This window comes from Microtus ochrogaster, chromosome 5 (genome assembly GCF_000317375.1).
Source record: "Microtus ochrogaster isolate Prairie Vole_2 chromosome 5, MicOch1.0, whole genome shotgun sequence".
Lineage (NCBI taxonomy): Eukaryota > Metazoa > Chordata > Mammalia > Rodentia > Cricetidae > Microtus > Microtus ochrogaster.
In genome coordinates, this window is record NC_022012.1 from 34,174,521 (window position 1) to 34,197,912 (window position 23,392).

Here is a 23,392-nt window from a genome sequence, read left to right on the forward strand (position 1 = left end):
AGAGAGAGAGAGAGAGAGAGAGAGAGAGAGAGAGAGAGAGAGAGAGAGGCAGGCACAACACAGGCCACATCCTCACTACTACATAAAATCTTTTCAGATCCAAATCTCAGTCCATCGCAGCCCAATGTTCTCAAAGCAGGAGACTCTAAAATGGGTGAAAAACGCATTAAAGGAAGAATCAGTCAAGTACAGGGTGTGCCCCTGGAAACTCATTCTCACCAGCGAACGGAACCCAAGAAGGGAAGACTTCACTGAGAGCGGCCGGGACAAACGCTGGGCGGCTCTGGGTATCTCAGATTGGGGAACACACAGGGACTGCCATCTAAAGCACATTTCTGGCATGTACCACACCACAGATGACAAGCAAGCAGAGCAAATGATGTCCATGCCCCCGTGAAGAACTTAGGGTTTTCTATTGCTGTGAAGAGACACCATAACCACGGCAACTCTCATAAAGAAAATATTTAACTGGGGTGGCTCGCTTTCGGTTTAGAGGTTCAGTCCATCATCATCATGACACAAAGCATGGCAGGTGTGCAGGCAGACATGGTGCTGGAGCTGAGGCTGCTACACCTTGCAGGCAACAAGAAGTCAACTGTAGTCACACTGGGGTAAGCTTGAGCAAAAGAGATCTCAAAGCCCAACTCCACAGTGACACACATGCTCCAACAAGGCCACACCTCCTCATAGTGCCACTCCTTTGGGGGACAATTTTCTTTCAAACCACCACAGCAGGTTCCAGAAGGGAAAGAAATTTAGGGTTTTTTTTTTTTCTTGAGGCTACAAGCCTAGAAGAGAACCCTTTATGTAAGGACATATGATCAGACAAGGAGACCAAATATAATTTTTATCTGTGTCCATTACTAAGCAGCCAACCAAAAGCCTGTCTGCCTGGGTAGCAGCATTCAAGAGACAGGGAATCCTGAAGAGGATGTTGTCGGGGTTACATGGAATTGAGTACTTAGTTCTCTCCCCCTGGAATGGGCCAAGCAACAGAAATAACATGGAGGGAAGAGAGTAGATGGCAACCAGACCCAAAAGGTGAACCATGACTGAGGCCATCGAGCTGAGAAAAACAGTATTTGTCCAGAGATAACTCTGTGCACAGGTACAGAAGAGAGCTGACTCAGGGACCTCTATGCCAATTCTTTTAAGAGTATACATGCTAAAAATCTCAACATCCATACACAGATGTGTAAGTTACTCTCGGGATCAAAGGAGCTATCCTTAGACCAAAACCGATTAACTAAGTACTTTGCCTAATAAGTCTTTTTTGGGGGCCCACATCTCCATACTGACTCCATCTAGGTTGAATTGAATGACTCATTTGGGCTAATGATGGGTATAAAACTGAGAAATGGTCCAGAATTCAGAAGACTTTGTAAAACAAACATAACATTTAGAGAGACCCCGTCACTCTGGCCCAGGACACACTACCTAGCCTTGGCTTGATTTCTCCTGTGAGGGAGAATTCATCACTTTGTGAGACCTATTTTGCCACACACAAGTTCACCCTAAACTGAGTAGTAGTGGTGGTACATGCCTTTATTCTCAGCAGAGGCAGGTGGATCTCCTTGAGTTCAAGGCCAGCTTGTCTACACAGAGCAAGTTCCAGGACAGGCTCCAAAGCTACACAGAGAAACCCTGTCTCAAAAAAACAAAACAAAGCAAGTTCCTCCTAACCTGAGCTGTGCAGACAAGGCTACCTTTGCGCTTTCAGGGATCTTCCTATCCCTGATCTCAGAGTGCTGGGCTATAGGCAGAAACTGCCAAACCCAAAAGAGACGCATCTTGAGTAGGCAAGATGGCATAGTGGGTAAAGTGGCTTTCCGTCAAACCTGAGAACCCAAGTTCAGTCCCTAGGGCCCACATGGTAGGACAGAAAAGACTTCAGAAAATGGTCTTCTAGTCTCCATATGTGTCAAACATAGAAACACACACACACACACACACACAGAGAGAGAGAGAGAGAGAGAATAAACTATAATATAATTTTAAAACTTTAAGTAAGTGAGTCTTTTCTAGTATGCAGTTGACTTCCTCTTTTGAAACACATTATCAAGACTATACTTTCAGGGATCATTTCTATAGTTCGTTGAAACACATTATCTCAAGTCAAGTACAGGGCTATACACATATAATTCTAGTACTTGAAGAGACAGAGTCAGGAGGCTATCAAGTTAGGGCCAGCCTAAGCTACGTAGCAAGAGGCTCTTCCAAAATATGAAAAACCCAGAGCCCCTACGGTAGGCTAGTTGAGTTTTTTAGTTCCCGTTCTGCTGCCTTGCTCTCCAGGTATGAATTCAGAATGAGTGCTCAGCAAGCTACAGGCTCTGGGGTCAAGGTCCAGCATTTCAGGTCAAATCACCGTTCTCTGACTTATATAAAAACTAGCAAAGTTAATTCATGCCCAGAAACCACTCTGTCTACACTGACAACACAAATGAAACAGAACCTGGCCAAGTCTCACCGCTAGTGCAGAACCAACAGACTCTCAGATCCTCAAGCCAACATTTAGGAGCTGCCGCATTCACTGCCCTTTATCAACCTCTTTATCAACCTCTTCTCTGACAACCCCCACCACACACTACCTGCTCCACTCAAAGACTGCAGCCTTCAGGGACCACAGGTGACCAGTCCAGGGCACACAGATTCCTCGGGTACAAAATACCTTACACCAAAGAAGAATGAAACAAAATTCCTTGTCCCTATATGAACCACACTACACTCAGTCTCTGAAGTACGACTCAAATCCTATCGCCAGCGTGGTGACATACGTTTTTAGTCCCAGCACTTGGGAGGAAAGCCCAAGAGGATCTCGGGTGCCAGCCTGGTCTACAAAGCCAGTACCAGGACAGCCAGGATGGCTACATAGAGAAATTCTGTCACAAAACAGAAGAGAACAAAACAAAAGCATGACTCAAACCCTAAACCCGAAGTTAGTTCAGAGCCATTGGTCTGCAGTAGATGTCTTCCCTTGAAGAGCCAGCCCTTTGCCTTCAGCAGCCTCCCGGAGTGTTACTCCCTCTGGTTTCTGGGACAACAGCTTGTCTTTCTGACCATTCTCCAAGGACAAAGGCCAGATGCCCCCTCTTCTGCTTCCCAGAGTTCTCTCACACACGGCAGAAACAACCGAGGCACATCACCCCATTCTCAGCCATTTCTCTCCCCCCAACCCACGTGACCACACACACACACACACACACACACACACACACACACACACACACACACACAGTTTCTCTGCACTTACCTTTCTTGGCGCACTCGGGGACTCAGGAACCTGCTGGAGTCATCGTCGTGGCTGCTCTGTTGGCTGCTCTGCTGGCTGCTGAGGGAAGACACAGGATGTGAACCGTTAAAACTGCTCCTGCTTTCTCAACCCCGGGGGAGGTCGTCCAGACCTCAGCTATACAAAGAAACGAGGTTACAAAATCAAGCGAAAGCAGAGTGTTCCTGTGGAAGCAGCCATGTGAGCTGAGAAGACAGTAACCAGCTGAAAGTCACTCACGACATCCAGAGCATCTCTGCGGCTGCCCAGGCTGGAGAAGGAAGAGCCTAACCAACAACCCAGGTCCCTAGGCACGCAGGCCTCGGTAGCTTTGAGGCTTTCAACTTTGTGGTTTAAGCTTTCTACTGGGACCGGGACCCAGCCTTCCTCAACCCGCCCAAGGCTGGTTTAAGGGAGGGAGACTGCCAGAAGGCAGAGACTAAAGATTCTGCACCACCTTACTAGGTCCACTGCCTTGCCCCCAGGGAAGGCAAAATCTCTAAACTTCCTATTCTGTGGGCTAGACGGCTACAGAGCTCAATTCAAAAGCAGAGTTCTGAAGCTGGGCGGTGGTGGCACACACCTTTAATCCCTGCTTTTGGGAGGCAGAAACAAGCGGATCTCAGTGAGTTTGAGGTCAGATTGGTTTGCAGAGCGAGCTCCAGGACAGAAGGGACTACACAGAGAAGCCCAGTCTCAAAATAAATAAAATAAAAGAAATAAAAAATAAAAAAAACTAAAAGCAGAATTCCTTAAGGAGTCTATATGACATATAAATATATCTAAAACTGCCAGGCGGCGGTGGCGCAAGCCTTTAATCCCAGCACTCGGGAGGCAGAGGCAGGCGGACCTGTGTGAGTTCGAGACCAGCCTGGTCTACAAGAGCTAGTTCCAGGACAGGCTCCAAAAACCACAGAGAAACCCTGTCTCGAAAAACCAAAATATATATAATATATAATATATATATACATATATATATATTATATATATATATATATCTTCTTTTAATAGAATTTTGCTCCAGGGCTGCTGAACCATGTAATTTTATATTCTTATCAAGCAACACCGGGATAGGAGCTGGAGAAGAAATTCCAAGTCGCTTGGCTCTAGAGGCAAGCCTCAACAGAGTGTGCCAGTCTACTGCTAGGAAAGCGCAGGAGTGTCTAAAGTTCAGGGTTTATGCCCTTTATAACAGTCAACGGGCTCAACGAACCCAAACGACCATGAGGAGTATCACAACCTCTCTGAGGAATAGGCTGGCTTTGATCTACTTCGGCATAACAGGCTGCTACTTCATGCTCACCCTACCCTTCCTCTGGCAACCAAAACTTAAAATTAAAAGAGAGCCCAAAGCCGGGCGGTGGTGGCGCACACCTTTAATCCCAGCACTCGGGAGGCAGAGGCAGGCGAATCTCTGTGAGTTCGAGACCAGCCTGGTCTACAGAGCTAGTTCCAGGACAGGCTCCAAAGCCACAGAGAAACTCTGTCTCGAAAAACCAAAAATAAAATAAAATAAAATAAAATAAAATAAAATAAAATAAAATAAAATAAAATAGAGCCCCGACCAAACGATAATATACCAGTTTCAGAATAAGCAATGTTACCAAATTATTCCACTAGATGGCACTGTTGTTTCCCAAATCGCAACTAAGCCAACGCCACAGTCACCGTAATGAGTCAATTTTGGGGCGCCCTCTTCTGGTCTTCCCATGGTTTTGAAAATTCAGTTTACAGAAAATAAAAACTGGTGGCCTTCAAAACGTGTACTGATTCCAAGTAACTAATAAATACCAACTGAGGGCCAACAAGATGGCTCAGCTGGTAAAGACACTTCCCTCTAGGTCCTGAGACTGGCAACCTGAGTTCTATCCTCAGAATTCACACCACCTACCAGAAACTGTCTCTGGTGCACACAAACACACACACAAACACACACAGAATTTAAAAAAAAAAAAAACCAGCCTGCACACATTCAACAATTATGGATATGCACTTTTAAGCCAACAGGAAGCAGCAATAAGGCAATGAGTGAGTCTAGACCACAAAGCCTGGGCCACATGGGAAGGGGGAGACGTTTACAGTGTGGCGTTACTCTGCTGTGGATTGAATTCACACTTACTTCTCCACTTCCTACTTTATGACTGAGTGAGTTCTTTCCCAACCTTCTCCTCCGCTGCTAGAGAGAGACCTCACTGATAGACAGTTCCGTCAGGCTTGAGAACAGGACACGGTAAGCGTGGAGGCCCGTGTCTGGTACACACGCGAACGGCCGTGTAATGCCAGATGGTGCGCGTTTTGTAGTGGACGACGCAGCAGTAGACGTGGGATCAGACATGGGCTCTGCTTTCAAGAGTAAAAAAAAATGGTGGCTCTCACGAAACAGGAGATGCTTCGAGAACAGAAAACAAAAGGTCACTTCTTTCTGGGTTCCAGCAAAGCAGAGTGTCTCAACAGCAAGCTTTCTGCATTGAAACTTAAAAGCGGGTGGAGTCAAGCACGGTGGGATACACCTGTCACCCCAGCACTTGGGACACAGAGGCAGGACAGTTCAAAGCTTAGCTGAGTTCCAGATTCAGAACCCACATTTAAAAAGCCAGTTGTGGCGGCTCGTGCCTGTAACCCAGTACTGGGAAGGCGGACACAGGCAGATCTCTGGCACTCACTGGCCAGTGAGAGACCCTGTCTCAAAAAGCAAAGTAGACAGCACCTAAGGAAAGGACTCCTGAGGTTGATATCTGGCTGTGCGCGCGTGCGTGCGCGCGCGCGCACACACACACACACGCACACACACTTATTGAATACACTAGAGGGAGCCAGCAGGCTCCTGGTTTTGTTCCCCACACGCCTGCTACAGCACAGGTTTATCTCGGATGGTCTCATTAACACTCTCACCACTGGGAAGGGCTGGGGATATCCATGGTAATTCACGAAGTGCGCTTCAGAAGGCAGGTCGGGTCTGGAAGCTTTGCAATGCATGCTGGACAAATTCCCTTGACTCCACTGTATGACCAGCCTCCTCCCTACTCCAAAGAACAGAGACATACAGAAAGACAGGCTAACCTCACAAACCACAAGCAGATACCCTTGTGCTCTCTGAAGATCCAGCTTGATGACTGGGGAGATGGGACCGAGAGCCTTTGGATATTTTAGTTCAGTATCTCATTTTATTTTTGCAGTGCTGGGGATGGAGCCCAGGACATTGCGTGTGTGTGTGTGTGTGTGTGTGTGTGTGTGTGTGTGTGTGTGTGTGTGTGTTTTAAAGTGGCCTATCGTAGAGACATCAGCTTGCTTTTATTCTGAGACACTCTCAGTTTCCCCGCTTGACCTTGAACTCACTAGGCAGCCCCACGTTTGAACTCTCAAGCCTCCTGCTTCAGTTTCCCCAGCAGCTCAGATTCCAGGCGTGGTCCACCACATCCTGCCCAGCCCCATTTTCTGAAAGGACATTTCCTGAGTTGAGTCAGCTCTTCCTCTCCCAGGCAATGATGCGCTGCTCTCCTAAGCCTGGGGAGCTTTTGAGACTTCGGTGGACCCAAGCTGCCATGAGGCTTGCCAGATGATGTTCAGTATTCCCTGAGCTTGATGGAAGCCACCCACACCGAGTCTGCAGACGAAAGTGCCCATTTCTCTGCTTTTGGCAATAATCTGCAGATGGCTGCATTAGCAACAATTATCTCATGCTAATTGGGAGTTTCAAAACACTGCAAGTGACAGTTATAGCTGCCTTTGATTAATCAACAAGGAGAAATAAATTCTCTCAGGCTGTGGATGTGGTAGGAACAGATGAACTGGGTTTTCCCTGACTTGGCTTCTTATTGGCCTTCTAACCCCAGCCGGCTCACTTAATCCTCTCTTAGCCTAATTCCTCAAGAAATGAAGACTTATGGTGTTTAGTCACTACCTAATCCTTGGTTTATAGAGCTAGGGATTAAGTTGCAAGGAATCCAATCATCATGCCCCAGATCACGGAGACTCCAATTTTCGTCTGGACTCTGCCACTTAGCAGATGAGATGGGATTTACTTTTTGGGAAGGGCAGATGTGCATAACAGCACATGGCCTGAGGGTAATGTGGTTTAGAAATGGCAGAGGTCCCGGCAGGTGGGGAATACCAATTGCACAGAATGGCCACAGGTCGCTTGACCAACAGATACCGTGACACTGCCCAGGAACCACAGGGCAGTAACAGAGGTCAGGCAGTGACAGAGGTTTTTGCTGTGTGCTCTTGTTTTTGAGGTGTCAGTGTCTTTGAGGGCCCCAAGCATACTAGGCTAGTTCTCAACTGTGGAACTGTCATATCGGCAGAGAGGAAACTCTTTTTGATTTTCTTTTGAGTGGGAGGGTATATACATGTCACAACATATGCGTGGAAGTTGGAGAACAACTTACAGGAATCCGTTCTGTCCTTCCAGTGTGTGGGTCCCAAGAATGGAATTCGGTCCTCAGGGTTGATGGGAGGCACCTTTCCTTACCTACTGAGTCATTTCCCTCAGCCCCAAGAGACAGGATCATTAAGAAAAATGTCACGAGTCACTGGCTCGAAAAATAGAGTCAGACCATCACCACTGGAAGAGAAAACTGCATTTCCATGCTGAATTATTTTCACATATAAAATAATCCCAGCACTCAGGAGGCAGAAGCAGGAGAATCTCTATGAGTTTGAGGCCAGCCTGCTCTACAGAGCATGTTCTGGGACAGTCAGGGCTATGCAGAAAAGACCTCTCTCAAAAAACCAAAAGGTAAGAGAAAAATAAAATAAACTGACTCTAGTGTTTCCAATTTTGGTTTGGGTAGGGAAGTCACATTCAGAAAGAGAAAGGGGGTAGCAGAGAAGTGGAGAATAAAGAAAGTCGGTTTCTGTTTGTCACCTGGCAGGCAAGTACGGGAAGGTCTAATAATAGAAATAAGCACACAGATGTGATAGGGACATTGTGAGTGACTGCCAGCCTCTTACACAACACACCCAATAGTCTCAGAGAGCACTTAGAAAATCACAGGCTGGAAGCAAACTGCCAATCTGCCTACAGGGTTTGGAGGCTCAGTTCTGCTTAAGGGCTCCCAGGAGACTCTCCAGCTAGAGGGGAAGCTGGACAAAGATTTGGGGACTCAGAATGCAGCTCCGTACTCCCCTCACTCGCCCAAACCCACAAACACTTTCACTTCTAAACATGTCAGTGTCTGTGCTTTCTTTGGTTCCAGTTTGCCCTGCTCTGTATGAGACCGGGTGTAGTTCAGGGGTCTAGGCTGTCTGAAATGGAACTACATAGCCCAGGCTGGCCTCCACATTGCGAGGGTCCTCTTGCATCCACCTCCCCAATGCCGGGATTACAGGTGGAGGCCACCGCGCAGCTGTGCTTTCTTCTGTGTAAACAGAACCTCACTGTGTAGCCCAGGGTAGCCTCAAAGCCTGGTCCTTCAGTCTCAGCCTCCCCGAGCAGCTGAGATTACAGCCGCCTCTGTGCTGGGCAAAGAGTAGGTGAGGTCTCTTTCAACTCCTTTGTTTTCCCTTTTCTTTATGGCCATTGACGTAACAGTTGCCCAGTGACTGTTAAATCTTTGTCAAAACATAATGAACTGGTGCTTTATCATGCAGTTTATCTAAGCCAAAGTCAGCAGCTGTTGATCTAGGCATCTAACCCAGGGTCCACACAGGCCAGGCAAGCACGCTACTGCTGAGCTAGTGAGTAGTGTCTTGAAGCTTCCCAGGGACAGCGAGGGGCAGGATGGAGGGCCCACCCCTGGATTTTTTAGTCACTCCATTGCAATCTGGATCCCCATGGCCACCACTCTGGTTTTGTTCCCTGGGACACTGGTTAATCCTGCTTTCAAGCTGGAAGTGGTGACACACAGCTGTGGTCCCAGTATTTGGAGAGGCTGGGGAGGTGGGGGGGGGGTCATGAGTTCAAGGACAACCTGGGCTACAGAGTGAGACTATAGCTCAAAAACCAAAGCAAACAAACCAGAATCCTAACCCTATCGGACTGGCCAAGCAGGTCCGACGTGGCGAGTGATCCAGGCTTTGCAAGGGCCTCCTGGACTTCTGTGAGTTCTCGGACTTCCCTCTGCAGGACTTCTGCTCTTTTGTCTTTCTTGGGAGTTTCATAAGTTCTGGTTGATCCTGAAGTGTTCCCCGAGACTCTCTCAGCCACTCCTGCCATAAATTATCCAGGACCAACTATATACTAAACATCCTTCTGGAACCCAGAACGGTAAACAAAAACCGGAGGTCCATGCTCTCAAGGTACCATGCTATCAGGTTGCGTCTTCGTGTTTCCAACCAGGGAAGCTACCCCTCAGGGACCCCTGACATCATCACAACTAACTCATGCAAGAGCACTGTACGTTCCCCAGAGAGGTTATAACGCTTATCAGAGTCTCAAATAAACCGTGACTAGTAAGAAGCTAAAATGATCTGCCATCAGCCTGCTGTGGTACTTCAGTTGTAATCCCTGGTCCCGGAAAGCTATGGCAGGAGAACTGCCATGCGTTCTAGGTCGGCCTGTTTACAGTGAGGCCTTGACCAGGGCTGGAAAGATGCTGTTAAGGGCATTGAATGCTCTTGTAGGGGACCCAGGTTCGATTCCTAGCACCCACAGGGTGCTCAAAACCATCTGTAACTACAGTTTCAGGGGACTCTGATCTCCTCTTCTGGCCTCTGCAAGTATGAGGTGCCCATGTGGTGCAGAGGTATGTGGTGCAGGCAAAACACCCATACACATAAAATAAAAATAAATAAATCTTTTTTTAAAAAGTGAGACTCTGACCAAAAGCAAACAAATTAAAAAAACAAACAAACAAATGAATGAATGAATGCAATTTAAATGTTAAAAAACAACTAGAAAATCCACTGCAATCCATCTGTGGGGGTGAGCGACCTTCACCCTAAAGCTCCCTACTCATGGCAGATGTATAGACAGCTCCCAAAGACAGCAGAGCAAAGAGTTGGGTGGGCCCACACAGTGGCCACTAGTCACATCTGATCGTGTGATTCAATTAATTTGAAATGCGGTCCTTAGCTGCACTTTAGGTACTCTATATCCATATGACTAGTGGCTTCTGTAGCGGACAGTTCAGAAAATTTGCCTTCTCCTAGAGGGCCTCCCTAGACAGTATCTGTATACGAAGTTTCCAGATGCCGCTTATGTTCGGAGCAACTCAGAGAAGCAAACCCAAGTCCTCTCCATATTCCCACCGCCCTGTCTGCTCAGATGTAAGTTCATAGACTCCTTACAAAGATGGAGTGAACTGATGAACATGAGCCTTTAACAAAATGATTGGCACAAGCCTTGTGTTTATTATCATAGCATCCAACAGGACTCACGTGGTGAGCCGGTCCGTTTCTGACCTCACTGTGTTGTAATAGGAGCAGCGGGCTGCTTCCCACCACCCGGCTAGCTTTACCCGAAATAATTACACGGAAACTGTATTCTTTTAAACACTGCCTGGCCCATTAGTTTCAGCCTCTTATTGGCTAGCTCTTACATATTGATCTAACCCATTTTTAATAATCTGTGTAGCCCACGAAGTGGCTTACCAGGGAAGATCTTAACCTGCATCTGTCTGGAGTGGGGGAATCATGGCGACTGCCTGACTCAGTTTTTTTCTCCCAGCATTGTGTTCTGTTTACTCCGCCTATCTAAATTCTACCCTATCAGAGGGCCAAGCAGTTTTCTTTATTAGTTAACCAATGAAAGCAACAGATAAGATACAAGACCCACCTCCATCATCAGTGAGTTTCCCTTCTTTGTGCTTCACTATGAGAGTCACATAAACTGGAAGTTCTACCCCACCTCCCACCGCTCAACACCGAGGCTGGCAGACGCCACTTCCTTCTGTCTTCCAAGTCCCCATGGCCCACTCGTCACTCTTCCCTCAGGCTGCTCAGATTCCTCTCTCATCACTCTTGCGCTCCCAACTGCCTTTTCTGGTGCCAGTCTGGGCCCATGTCCAGTCCACCCACCACGATGACACAGTGATCTTCCCTGACACGGTGATTCCATTGCTTCAAGTCACCCCCTGGCTTTCAATCATGGGGCTAGCCCAGGGATACAGTCCAGAGGTTAGAGAGCTTGCCTAGTATGCTCAGGACTCTGGGTTTGATTCCACAAACCCCAGGGGGAGTGCACACACAATGCATGCTTGCACACACACATATACACATAAACACACACACAAGTGCACACTTGCATTCTTGGGGTTTCCCATAATTTTGGGTCAAAGTTCACACTCTTATTTTAATAATAAAAGTCCCCTAACCCTGATGCTGTCTCACTTCCCAACTCCCTCATCTCCTACAGCCAGGCTTCTTCTCTTCCTTTGAATTTACTCCTTTGGTCTGTCACATACTCTCTAGTTCTTTCTTTCACCCAGTAAGCCCAGTAGACCCAGTAATCCCTGCCCTGAGACAATAATGATCCAATGATTAAGACTCAGGCTCTAGTGTTTTACTGTCTGTATTCAAATATTTGGGGAGGGGGATGTTTCAAGACAGGGTTTCTCTTATGTAGCCTTGGCTGTTCTGGAACTCATTTTGTAGACCAGGCTGGCCCTGAACTTGAGATCTGCCTGCCTCTGCCTTCCGAGTGCTTGGACTAAAGGTATCAACCACCATCGAACAGCCTATATTCAAATCTTAGCTCTTCCACTCAGGACATTCAGTTTCAACCCTTATAAGACATCCCACATTACAAAATAACATCTGCATTATTGGGGTGTTATAGGAGCTAAGGCTCGCGAGACAGGCTGGCACTGAGAAACATACTATGTGTGTAGCTATTATGTCTCCATTACTCTTTAAAATTAGAATCATCAGGAAGGACGTCATCCTGGTGGCCATCATCTCCACTCCAGCATGCATCAGCCTGAATAATTTGATTTGCAGCCCAGCGTGGTGGCACATATTTATAATCCCAGCACTTGGGAGGCAGAGGTGGGAGGAGCTGTAGCTTGAGGATAGCCAAGGCTATACAAGACCTTGTCTCAAAAATATAAGGTAATAACTTCACTTCGCTGACTCCTCTACTGTGATGATGAATTATGAAAGCAAAGGTCCCATTTTAATTGTAATGTCTCTCCATTCTAAGGACCTAGCACATAGTAGGTGTACACCTATGTCAAATAAGTGAAGGAGTGAGCTTTCTCTCTTGCAAACTTATAAAGTCACTTATCCCACCAGCCAGTCCAGAAAGACTCCTTTTTGAGCTCTCAAATCAGCACAAATTGTGTGTTTGCCTTCTCGTTCCTCAACATTTTCCATATCCCAAAGACAAGACACGATCTATGTTTCAGTTATTAAAAGTCAGGAGTGTTGTCTCAGGCTTGACAGAGGCTTTGTTAAAAGGTGGGCAAGAAAGATTGAGGCTCTTCAAGTCCACATTACGAGCAAACACCGGCAGGAGGCTGAGACTCCCACTGTTAGCTTCTCTTACCGAATGTTAGGAGTTTCGAATGTCCAGGCCCTTCTTAGACTGTCACAGATCCAGATAATCAGACTATGGCTGGGGAAAAAAACACATATTCTATCCAACGCCTTGTTCTCTGCTGTTATGTTTTTAGTGAAGAGTAAAGAACTCATCAGCCACAATAAAATTCTAGACCTCAGGCCCCACACATATTCAAAGATTTAAACTTACCCCATTACATTCCTGGAATGGCTTCTGAGAAAGGGGCGAATGAGTTAGTCTCAGCTCCAACCGCCTTCAGCTGCTCTTAGCTGAAGTAGAACACGGCCTTTCCCCTGTTTCCACCATTCTAGCCGCTTTGGCCCCAATCACTACTTCGCTTCAAAGTGAATCTTAGGTACTCTTGAAAGAATAAATGCAAATGAACCAGGTCACTCAGAGGTAAATCTTTCACTCAGGAAGTAATGCGGTCAGCTTCTTAGAACTTGAAGCCTGTGAGGATTGGTCAAGACTCCGGACAGCAGGCCTCATAAACCTTGCCCCCACAAATGTCTCTCCCCTTCCTGCTCTTAACATCCTGTGCCCCCTCCCTGAAGGCAGAAAAGCCCTTGTGTTTCTCAGCCTGGACAGGAGTTCTGTCAGGGATGGAAGACAATGCAGAAAAACTGCAGGAGGGGCTCAAAACCAAAGCAAGGAGGAGCCACGGTATGTAGACACTTCCGAACCTTCATTTGAGACAAACACTCTGATCCCACGGCTCGCTAATCTATAAAAGGAGTTGAAGTTGCTTTCCCATCCATTTCCAGTCACAGGAGTAGAACAACACACAAGCACTCTGTCTGTTCCCTACAATACCCTAGCTTCTCCCCATCAAAAATCCTTAAACTGTAGCCCCAGCTGACATGTTTTGAAAGACATATCTATTATTTGATTCTAATTAATTTACATATATTTTGTGTTTCTAGTCAAAGGTAGATAAATATCATTCAGAAACTCAAGGCAGCATTAAATAACATGCCTTCCCACAGTTGGTTGAGAAATTCCAAGAAACCTGTTGTAGAATACGATTTTAACTATGTAAGATGTGTTACATTTGTTTATACTGCATTTGTTTACCAATGTCAGGCTGTGTGCTTAATGACGTAAAGATGTGTGGCATTTGTAATACCTTACCTACTTAAGGCACTTCGTTGGTCTGATCAAGAGCTGAATGGTCACTAGCTAGGCAGACAAAGGATAGGCAGGGTTGGCCGAGAGAAAGAATAAATACGAGTTTCTCCTCGGCTCAGGAGGAGAGAGAACAAGAGAGGAGGCGGAGGAAAGAAGGAGGGACACACCCCGGGGCCAGAAGCCAGGCAGCCACCAGCCAGCAGACTCAGAGAAGCAGTGCTAATGCAGAAGTAAGATGTGCAGAGGCAAGAAAGGTAACGAGCCCTGAAGCAAAAGATAAAGAGACACAGGTTAATTTAAGTTAAAAGAACTAGCCAGAAATAAGCCTAGGCTAGGCCAAGCATCCAAAACTAATAAGTCTACAAGTCTCCATGCCATGATTTGGGAGCTGGTTGGTGGCCCAGAAGAAAAAGCCTGGTACAGAAATCTAACACGGGTTGTTGTGTGTTATAGTTTACATATGAAATGTTCCCTAAGGTCCATGATTTGAACACTTGGTTCCCGGTCATTAGCACTACTTGGGGAGGTTGTAGATACTTTAGGACAAGAGACTTAAGTAGAGAAAGTGGTCTTCTAGAGACAGGTACCCGGAGGTTCTATCTTTCTGATCACTTCCTGTTGCCTTCTCTGCTGCAGCTCTACCGTAATATGGACAGTGTTTGCCCCATGCTCCTGTGACCAAGGTGCTCAGCGCACTTTGGGTCAGAAATACAGAGTCAATTTACTAGGCACTGAATGATCTGGAGCCACTAATTTAAATAAATGGTTTATTTGTTAAGTTTTTATTAGTTATTATTAAGTTATTATTAGAGAGAGAGAGAGCAAGCATGTTTGGCATGTCTATGATGTCTATGGGGGCATGCACGCCATGGTGCATCTGTGTGTCATATGTGAGAGCATGCATGCATGACATGCATGTGCAGATCAAATGACAACTGCGTGAAGCACTCTCTCCTTCTGTCTTTACATGGCTTCCAACAATCGAATTCAAGTCTCCAGGCTTGTATGACAAGCACTTTTGCCCCCTGAGACATACTGAGGCTGTCCCTTGAGTTTTGACAGATGCTTCTCTGCTATGATACCCAAAGTAACTATTACATATTGTTATACTAGGATATTTGTGTGGTTGCTGTTAGGCTCTGGGAATATAAAAATGACTAGAAAGCTCTCCTCCCTCCCTTCAGAAACTACCAACTTCCTAATCAATATACACAATACAATGCTATCGGCTTGATCTCCTCATGGCTTCTTATCTTCTACCTGATTCTGAAAAGCTGAGCTCCCCCCAAGTCTCTTCTTCCTCCCACACCACATATTCAGTCTGTCCATCTCATGCAAACGCACAACTGCTCAGTCCCTAACCTGGATCCCAGCTCTGGCTCCTTGTATCTGGCTGCTTCTATCACCAAAACCTGCCTCCCCTGGCTTCTCTAACAACAAGTACAAAATAATGCCCTTCACCTTCACTTCTCCTAAGCAGATCATAGCAGCCTGCTTACGGCCAGTTACCTTCATCATCTTCCATCTGCTCAGTGGTCCAAATGAGGCAACCTAGAAACACTGTTACCTCCAGTTGCTCCGATCTCTTATTTACCTTTTCACCCATCCTCTCTATCTCTATCCCTAACATCCCAGCCCAAGGACCAGTCAGTCACACTGGCAGCATCACTTCGAGACTGTTTTAAAAATAGGTTCCTATCTCCTTGCTCATCCTGGATTCTGACCCAAGGGATCTCAAGTGCATCCTGACTTGGGGTGTTTTATTGTTGTTTTGATTTGGGTTTTAATTGCATGGTTTTGTTTTTTTCAGGGAAGGGTTTTGAAGAGGCAAATTTGGGTTTACAAATGACTGAGTCTTACTCGATTGGAATGGACTTTTAACTCCTCAACTCTACAGAAAAAAAATGTTTGCAAACCAGCCTGGATTCGCTGATTTGAATCATCTGCTAATTTCTGTGGTGTAAACACTGTCACCGTGGTTGGTTTCTCATGTCACTGAAATCAGTGTTGGGAAATGACAAACAGAACCAGCTGCCTGACATAGACCACCACAAAACATGAATATGCCCAGACTGTTGCCTACAGCCTTGTAAAGCAGCTTCTGAAACAAACCAACAAGCCAGGAGCAGTGGTACATGCCTTTAACCCCAGCACTCAGAGGGGATCTTGACTGTGAGTTCGAGCCCAGCCTGGTCTACATAGTGAGCTCCAGGACAGCCAGAGCTACACAGTAAGACCCTCTTATGAAAAAAAAAAAAACAAAACAAAACAAAAATAAAGCAAAACCCCAAACAAGGAAATAATAAGGCAACTTTAGACATTCTTCTTTCCAGGCTCATATCATCTTTTAAATTATATTTTTATTTATTTTTTTATATGTCACAAAATTCTCTTGTGTGGCAGACAAGTGGAGATCAGAGGACTGACTTGCAGGAGTGAGTCCCAGGGACAGAACTCAGGTCATCAGTCATGGCAGTAAGTATCTGAGCCATCTCAGCAGCCCAACGGGGGCTGTATGTCATTAACACACACTATTTACATGTATGGAAATATTAATATGTATAAACATGTTACACTTTAAAACAACATATAATATCTTGGTTTGTTTTTTCTTTTCTGTCTTTCTTTGGGGAGGGTAGAATTACTTTATTTTTAATTTAAACATGTTGAGGGCAGGTGCCCTTGGAGGCCAGAGGCATTGGATTCCCCTGGACCTGGAGTTATTGGCAGTTTGGAGTCATCTGATGAAAGTGCTGGGAACTGAGCTCAGGTCCCCTGCAAGAACAGGAGTTGTGCTTAACCACCAGTCAATCTCCCATCCCCGCTTCCCACCTTGATTCTTTGAGACACAATACCTTGCAGGTTCTGTGTAGCCAAGAATATCCTCAGACTTTGATCCCACTACCTCTGCCTCCCGAGGGTTGGGGTATAAGTTTGTGTAATGACGCTTGGTCCAAAGTCAATTTTTAAAAAGTGCAGAAATACATTGATCTCCATTTTAAGGAATAAAAAGGCTTTGGGAGATGCAGGGCATGGCTAACATTATACTACGGATGAGTTAGAAAAGAAGGGTTTCAGTCTAAGGCTTCTGCCTCTGTGTTCTCTTGAGCTCACTACAGTACTGGAGTCCAGTGGTCATGTGGAACCTCAAGAAGTAGGGTCTCAGAACTGACATCACTAATTAAACTGAGGACAGATCTGATCTCTGGTTAAGGACAGGGGACTCCAAAGGGCTTGGACAATCATTTGCTGTGTTGACTTGAAGCAGCAGAAGCAAGAACATGTAGGAGTCCAAACCAGCAGCAGCCTTGACACAAAGGTAACAAGAACCTTCTGTGACCACTGTGAGACCGTTTGCTAGGTGACATCACCACTGAGGTCACTAGATCACAGGTCAAAAAATAAATCTTACACTTGAGAGCAGATGAATCTCAACAACCAGCTGGGGCGGGGGTAGGGTCAGGGGGGCTGGGGGACGCTGACGAACACAGTCTACTGATAAGCCAAATAAGGAAGAACAATGAGCCAGGAACCAGAGCAGATGTCTGTGCTTTAGATCCAGGGCTTCGGTGACTTCTAGGAGGCGAGTGGAGGGTTGGCCTATAGCCCAAAAAGAAGTCTGGAGACCACAGAGGCCAGTATCATTCCAGTGAGGATGAGGGCAAGACTGACTCCCAAGAGCCAGGCCAGCTGCAGAATTCTTGTGCCCCGCTGGCTGACCTCTCCACGTAAACAGGCATAGGAAACAGTCTGAGCCGAGTGCCAGCTTCATGCCACCGTCAGCAACACTCAGGAGCTTGACTTAGGAGCCAGCCTGAAGTTGACTGGCAGCGGACTGCTCCAGAACAACACTAAACTACAGCAAGAACATTTACGAAGAAGCCTGAGGCCCCCGCACACTCTCTAGAGACCACACTCTATTAACAACATATGCTTTCACTTTTGTTGCTGTGACTTCTCAGCATTAACTTTGTTACCCACTGCAGGTGCCCCTCTAATTTAACTTCGGAAGAGGTTTAAAATAGAGGGCTGGGGAGGTGATTCGGTCAAGTGCTTGCAGGGCATGCATGAGGACCTGAGTTCCAGGCCCCAGCACCTACATAAAAGCAGGGGAATCCCTGCATGGAGCAGGCAGGGACATGAGGATCCTTGTCCAGCCAGTCTAGTCTAATAGGTGAGTTTCAGGTTCAATGACAGACTCTATCTGAAGAGGAAAAAAGATGAAATATCATTGAGGAAGATATGTGACATTAACCTGTTGCCTCTACACACACACACACACACACACACACCAGCAATTACACACAGGAAGACATACATGCACATGGAACACACACACACTGAGGTTGAATACACGTGAATCATGAAAGGTCATAAGGTCTGAAAGATTTTATGCCTGAAGGCCAGAAGAGGGCGCCAGACCTCTTTACAGATGGTTGTGAGCCACCATGTGGTTGCTGGGAATTGAACTCAGGATCTTTGGAAGAGCAGGCAATGCTCTTAACCACTGAGCCATCTCTCCAGCCCCCCGGTCAGAAAGATTTTAAAGCTCGGAACCCTGCCATAGAAAGCCAAAGAGAGAGGAACCCCAAAGAGGACCTACGGATGCTTCAGGGGAAAAAAAAGGATCAGTTCTTGGGACCAAGAGGACAAGAAGCGGGAGGGTGAAACCTCACAGCCTGATTACCGGCCTTGAGGACAAAGAGCCTGCAAGCCTTCCTACATTCCAGAAGGAAACCCCCCAGTTCCCTGCTTCCCTTTCTGACCCAGTTCTCCTGACTCAGCCCAACTGCATTTGTCCTCAACACCAGGAAAAACAACAACAACAACAAAATTGCTTTATAGGATAACTGTTACCTTGTTTTTCAATTGGAAGAAATAAAAACGGTCCTAACCAAGAACTCTGATCACGTTCTAACTGACATGGTGCCCTCGGGGCCTGGAAGGAAATAGCACCACGGACTGGACCTGAAGGCAGGAGGAACAGAGTCATGGCTGACCTGACCCTTCTGCCACTTTCCACACAAGACTAGACAGCATGTGTGCCTGCCCTGTGAAGCATTTGGGAGTCTGGTGATGGTGGCGACTGTGGTAGTTTACTGGGGACCGGGTCTCAATTTGCAGCCCTGGCTGGTCTGGAACCCGTGAGACCCAGGCCTCAGAATCTCAGTGTGGGGTTTGAGTCTTACCTCATCTCACCCTGCTCCAGTCAAGCATGTGACAACTGTGGTTTTCTTGTGTTTTTATTTTTTACCATTTTTGTTTTGTTTTGTCTTAGAAAAGGGTCTCCACATGTACCACAAGCTGAACTTGAACTCACTATGTAGATCATACTGTCTCTGACCTCCTGATCCTCCTGCTTCCACCTCCCAAACACTGGAATGGTACGTGCGTATCACCATGCTTGGGTCACTTTGAAAACGCTCGCTCTCTATCAATAAACAAACATTTCAATTTTAGCATGTGTGTGCATATAGGTTGGGTGCTCATGCTACATCCATCTTGATGGCCCCACTGTGACTTCTATCCAATAAGCCATTTATATCATGCATGCTACTAAGATGGAGATGGCAGGTATGGAGCAACTCAGAACACTGAACAAAAGCACATGCAAGTTGAATCACCCACACATCTTTTATTTAGGGTTTGAATAATTTAGTGAAGCATGCACGTATAGAATATGACGCTCCTACCACACATCCAATTAACCCTTTCTCCTCCTTTGCATCTTTGAGACTGGTCTCCCTGTAACTCAGGCTATCCTGGGAACCACTTTGTAAACTAGGTTTCAAATCCCTCCAGTCTTGCCTCTGCCCCAGTTTTGGTGATGGTTGCTCTGTTCTTACCCCCTCCACAAAACACCCCACTTTTTGCATGGTGGCCTGTACACAGAGAAAAGATGAAAAGCAAGCATTGAATGGGCCAGAGCTTGAGCAAAGGAAGAAGACACAATGTGAAGAGTCTGCCCCCCAGAATCTAAATCTGAATGTTTGAGGCTGGCGATAGTGGCCCAAACTAACAGTCTCAGCACAGAAAGAGGACACAGAAGGACCAAAGTAAAATTAGGTTAGCCAGGCTACAGAGTGAGACTCTGTCTCAAAAAGCAACCACGATTTTTAAGAAAGAAATTCAAATCTAGAAGACAACTATGAAAAAAAAATAAAAGTTCATGTCCCACAGGGAGGTGAAAGTGACATATACCAAGTACTATCATAATAATTTTTCACATAGAATTTCATAGAAAAATCAGGAGTTGGGGGTAGGTTGGTTTTGTTGTCATTTTGGTTTTTCATGTTGTCTAGGCTAGCCCCAAATCCACCAGCCTTGAACTCCTGGTCCTCCAGCCCACACCTCTCAAGCACTGAAATTGCAGCCTTGTGCCAAAAGTCATTACTAGACTCGAAGTCAGTACTGGAGGGAAACAATTCTCCTACTCAAATTCGGTGTCTGTTCTCTTTCCCTTGATTTCTTCATACTAAGAATCCCATAATCTTCCTTAATGCAAATTATCTTCCATGACTGTGACTTCCCCATCTTCCCCATCCTGCATCCCCTGCTCAGGCCTTCTCATACCCAAGGCAGGCTTTGGCCCGGTGCTTCTCAAGCCCATCATATAGTGCTGCCAAAATACTCCACATTGAGCCTGCCACGCTGAGAACACTGAGGTTCCTTCCCAGGCTCACTGACTGAGGAGATCTGACTCATGGCTAAAGGAAAGTTCCAAGAGCACAAGGGTCAGGTCTCAATAACATCCTTCCCCGACACCATTTCCCAACCTGAAGCCCCGATGTGCAGCTAGAATACTCCGCCTCTGCAGACATGCCCACAGCTGAAAGCGGGGCATATCCCTGCTCTTCAAATGTCAAGATGTTCCCTCTCTTCTGCTGCTCACGCAGCCAGGGAAGTGTAAAAAAAAAAAAAAAAAATCAGGACATTCTAATTGCTTATCTAAGATATTGTTCATCCTAAAGATAAAAAAAAAATCTTCTTCCAACTCGTTCTCCTTCTTTAAGATGGGATCTTACTGTGTAGCCCATGGCTGGCTTTGACCTTTCCATTCTCCTGCCTCAGACACACATACCGCATCCTCCTCCAAACCCGCACATCTCCATTTGTCCTTTTACAAAGTTTTTGCTATCTACGTTTGGCAGAGCCAAGGCCTCACAGTCTAGGGACATGCTCTCCAGCAGCAGCAAACACCCTCAGCCCTGTCTGTATTTTCTCTTCGTGGTGGCCACAGCTGGGAGGTCATGACAAGCAACGCAATAGGCACTGTCTGTTCCTGCATGGCTGAAGGAGAATCGCACTTGGATAAGACAAGCTAGATTCTGTGGTGAGCAGGTGGTTCGGGAATGTGAATATTTATGCAGTGGCTCAAGACGGTTTTTCCACCTCACCATCCTTCATGCGTGGAAGTCATCACCTTTTCCATCGTCCTTTTATGACCTTGTCTCTATGACTAGTAATTTCACCCCACTGTGTCTATTTCTTCTCTGCTTCCTTTCCTGCAATCAGGCCACCACCCCTATTGCTTGACACACAGTGTTATCTAATCAAAGACAACTGCCTAAGGTCCTCCTATCCTAATTCTTTTGGATGCTTCTACAGCATTTAAAATGATTTCTCCCTTGGGAGAAATAACAATTACAACAAAAACAAGTATTTCACCCTGAGTATAATTTCAGTGGTACCCAATGAATTCACACCACTTATTCAATCGCCACTTATGCTTGTCCCACTATGTGCCAGGTGCCATAGAAGAGAACATAAAGATTTAAATACAAGTTGGGCATAATGATTCATGCCTCCAATTCCAGTGTTCAGGAAGGACACTGAGACAGGCGGATTGCTGAGAGAGTTCAAAGCCAGTTGGGATTCATAGTAAGACTTTGTCTCAGAAAGTCAAAAAGAAAAAGAAAGCATTTAAATAGAGAGTCGAGATTAGGGAATGTAGTTCAGCAGCAGAATGCATAATTAAAATACATAAGTCTGGCTTGATACTCAGCAACACACACATGCATACATGCACACACAAACGCATACACGCACACACACACGCATACACACACACACACACGCATACACGCACACACACACACACTGTACAAAAAGAATAAAACACACATGATTTCCTTAAGCAGTTTGCTCCCTGGTAAAGACAGCCATTTGCTGAGACACACAATGCCCATGCAGCTGTGTGGAGGGTGGGGCTGGGAAGCGCAACAGCAAAGCTCAGCATCCACGTGAGGGAAAGGATACCTAAGGGGCACAGGAGGAAACAGACAGAGCTTTGCAAAGGAGGACACATTTGACTGACGTTCCAAAGTCGACTGCGTTTTTACGAGGCAAACCACATTCCAAACAGGGACTGTCACTTGGCCAAGGTGGAAGCCTCAAGAAGGTTCAGGCTCAGTCAAGCACCACGAGCTTCACATGACTGGAGATGAAGGCTGAGATGGCAGTGGAGCAAGGCGAACATGGCAAAGATTGTAGGAGTGCTATGGAATGCTAACTTCTGCTATGGCATGACCATTGCCACCACAAACATGCTGCAATTGCAGCTAACTGCACAAGAGCTACACTTGAGTGTGCACAACACACACACACACACACACACACACACACACACACACACTGGGGTAAGAAGGGGAACTAGCTGGGAAGAAAAGGGTAATCAACAGGAGTGAAAGAGAGATAAAAGGAGGCTGGAGAGATGGTTCAGCAGTTAAGAGCACTGGCTGCTCTTTCAGAGGTCCTGAGTTCAAGTCCCAGCAACCACGTGGTGGCTCACAACCATGGGTAATGAGATCTGGTGCCCTCTTCTGAGCTGCAGGCATACATACAGGCAGAACACTGTATACATGAAAAATAAATGATTAAATTAAGAAAAGAGAGAGGGATAAGAAAGGGTAATGAGGTGAAAGTAATCGTGATACATATATGTATACAACTGTCAACATTTAACTAAAGGAAAGAAATCCAGGCTGCCTTGTTTTCTCCGCTTTCAAGCTCCAGGGATACTGCTATCTTCTTTACTCATCCCACCTGAGCACAATACAAAACAAATGTAGTCGGGCAAGCAATTGATACCGAAGGACTAGCTAATTCCTACCATCTTCATCAATTAACAGCCACGCCTCCAGCAAGTCCCCAGAGAGCACTGTACCTTGGCATAAGAGCAGGAAGAATGATAAACTAGGGCGAGGGGAGATCCCCGGGACTTCTAACCAGTCTCTATGTAACACACACATGCACAGGTCTCAAGCCTTGCATACAGTAACACTCATCAACTAAAACAATATGTGAAAACCAGTAAAGCCTAGGGGAGCAACGGTAGCAGGGCCAGGTTCCGAGGTGAGCCCAGCCCAGACTCCATCATCCAGTCTGTAGAACACAGAGTAAGTACACCCCCATTCTGAACTTCAATTGACCCGTCTGTCAGATGAAGAGCATGGCAGATGATCGTGTAAGGCCCACCTAGCCTTAAAGAGCGGTGATGCTAAGTGAAGAAATTTTCTCTTTCTTTCTTTCTTTCTTTCTTTCTTTCTTTC

The 23,392-nt window shown here is 46.2% G+C and overlaps 1 protein-coding gene across 3 annotated transcripts in view; it reads right to left on the bottom strand.

The window, feature by feature from the left end:
- Window positions 1-23,392, bottom strand: part of Gramd1b (GRAM domain containing 1B) — a 237,937-nt gene that overhangs the window by 115,578 nt on the left and 98,967 nt on the right. For all 3 annotated transcript variants that reach the window (XM_013346230.2, XM_005347130.3, XM_026779542.1), the window contains one exon: window positions 3,254-3,331. In XM_013346230.2, coding sequence (XP_013201684.1) covers window positions 3,254-3,331 — 78 coding nt within the window. The remainder of the gene's footprint in view (window positions 1-3,253; window positions 3,332-23,392) is intronic.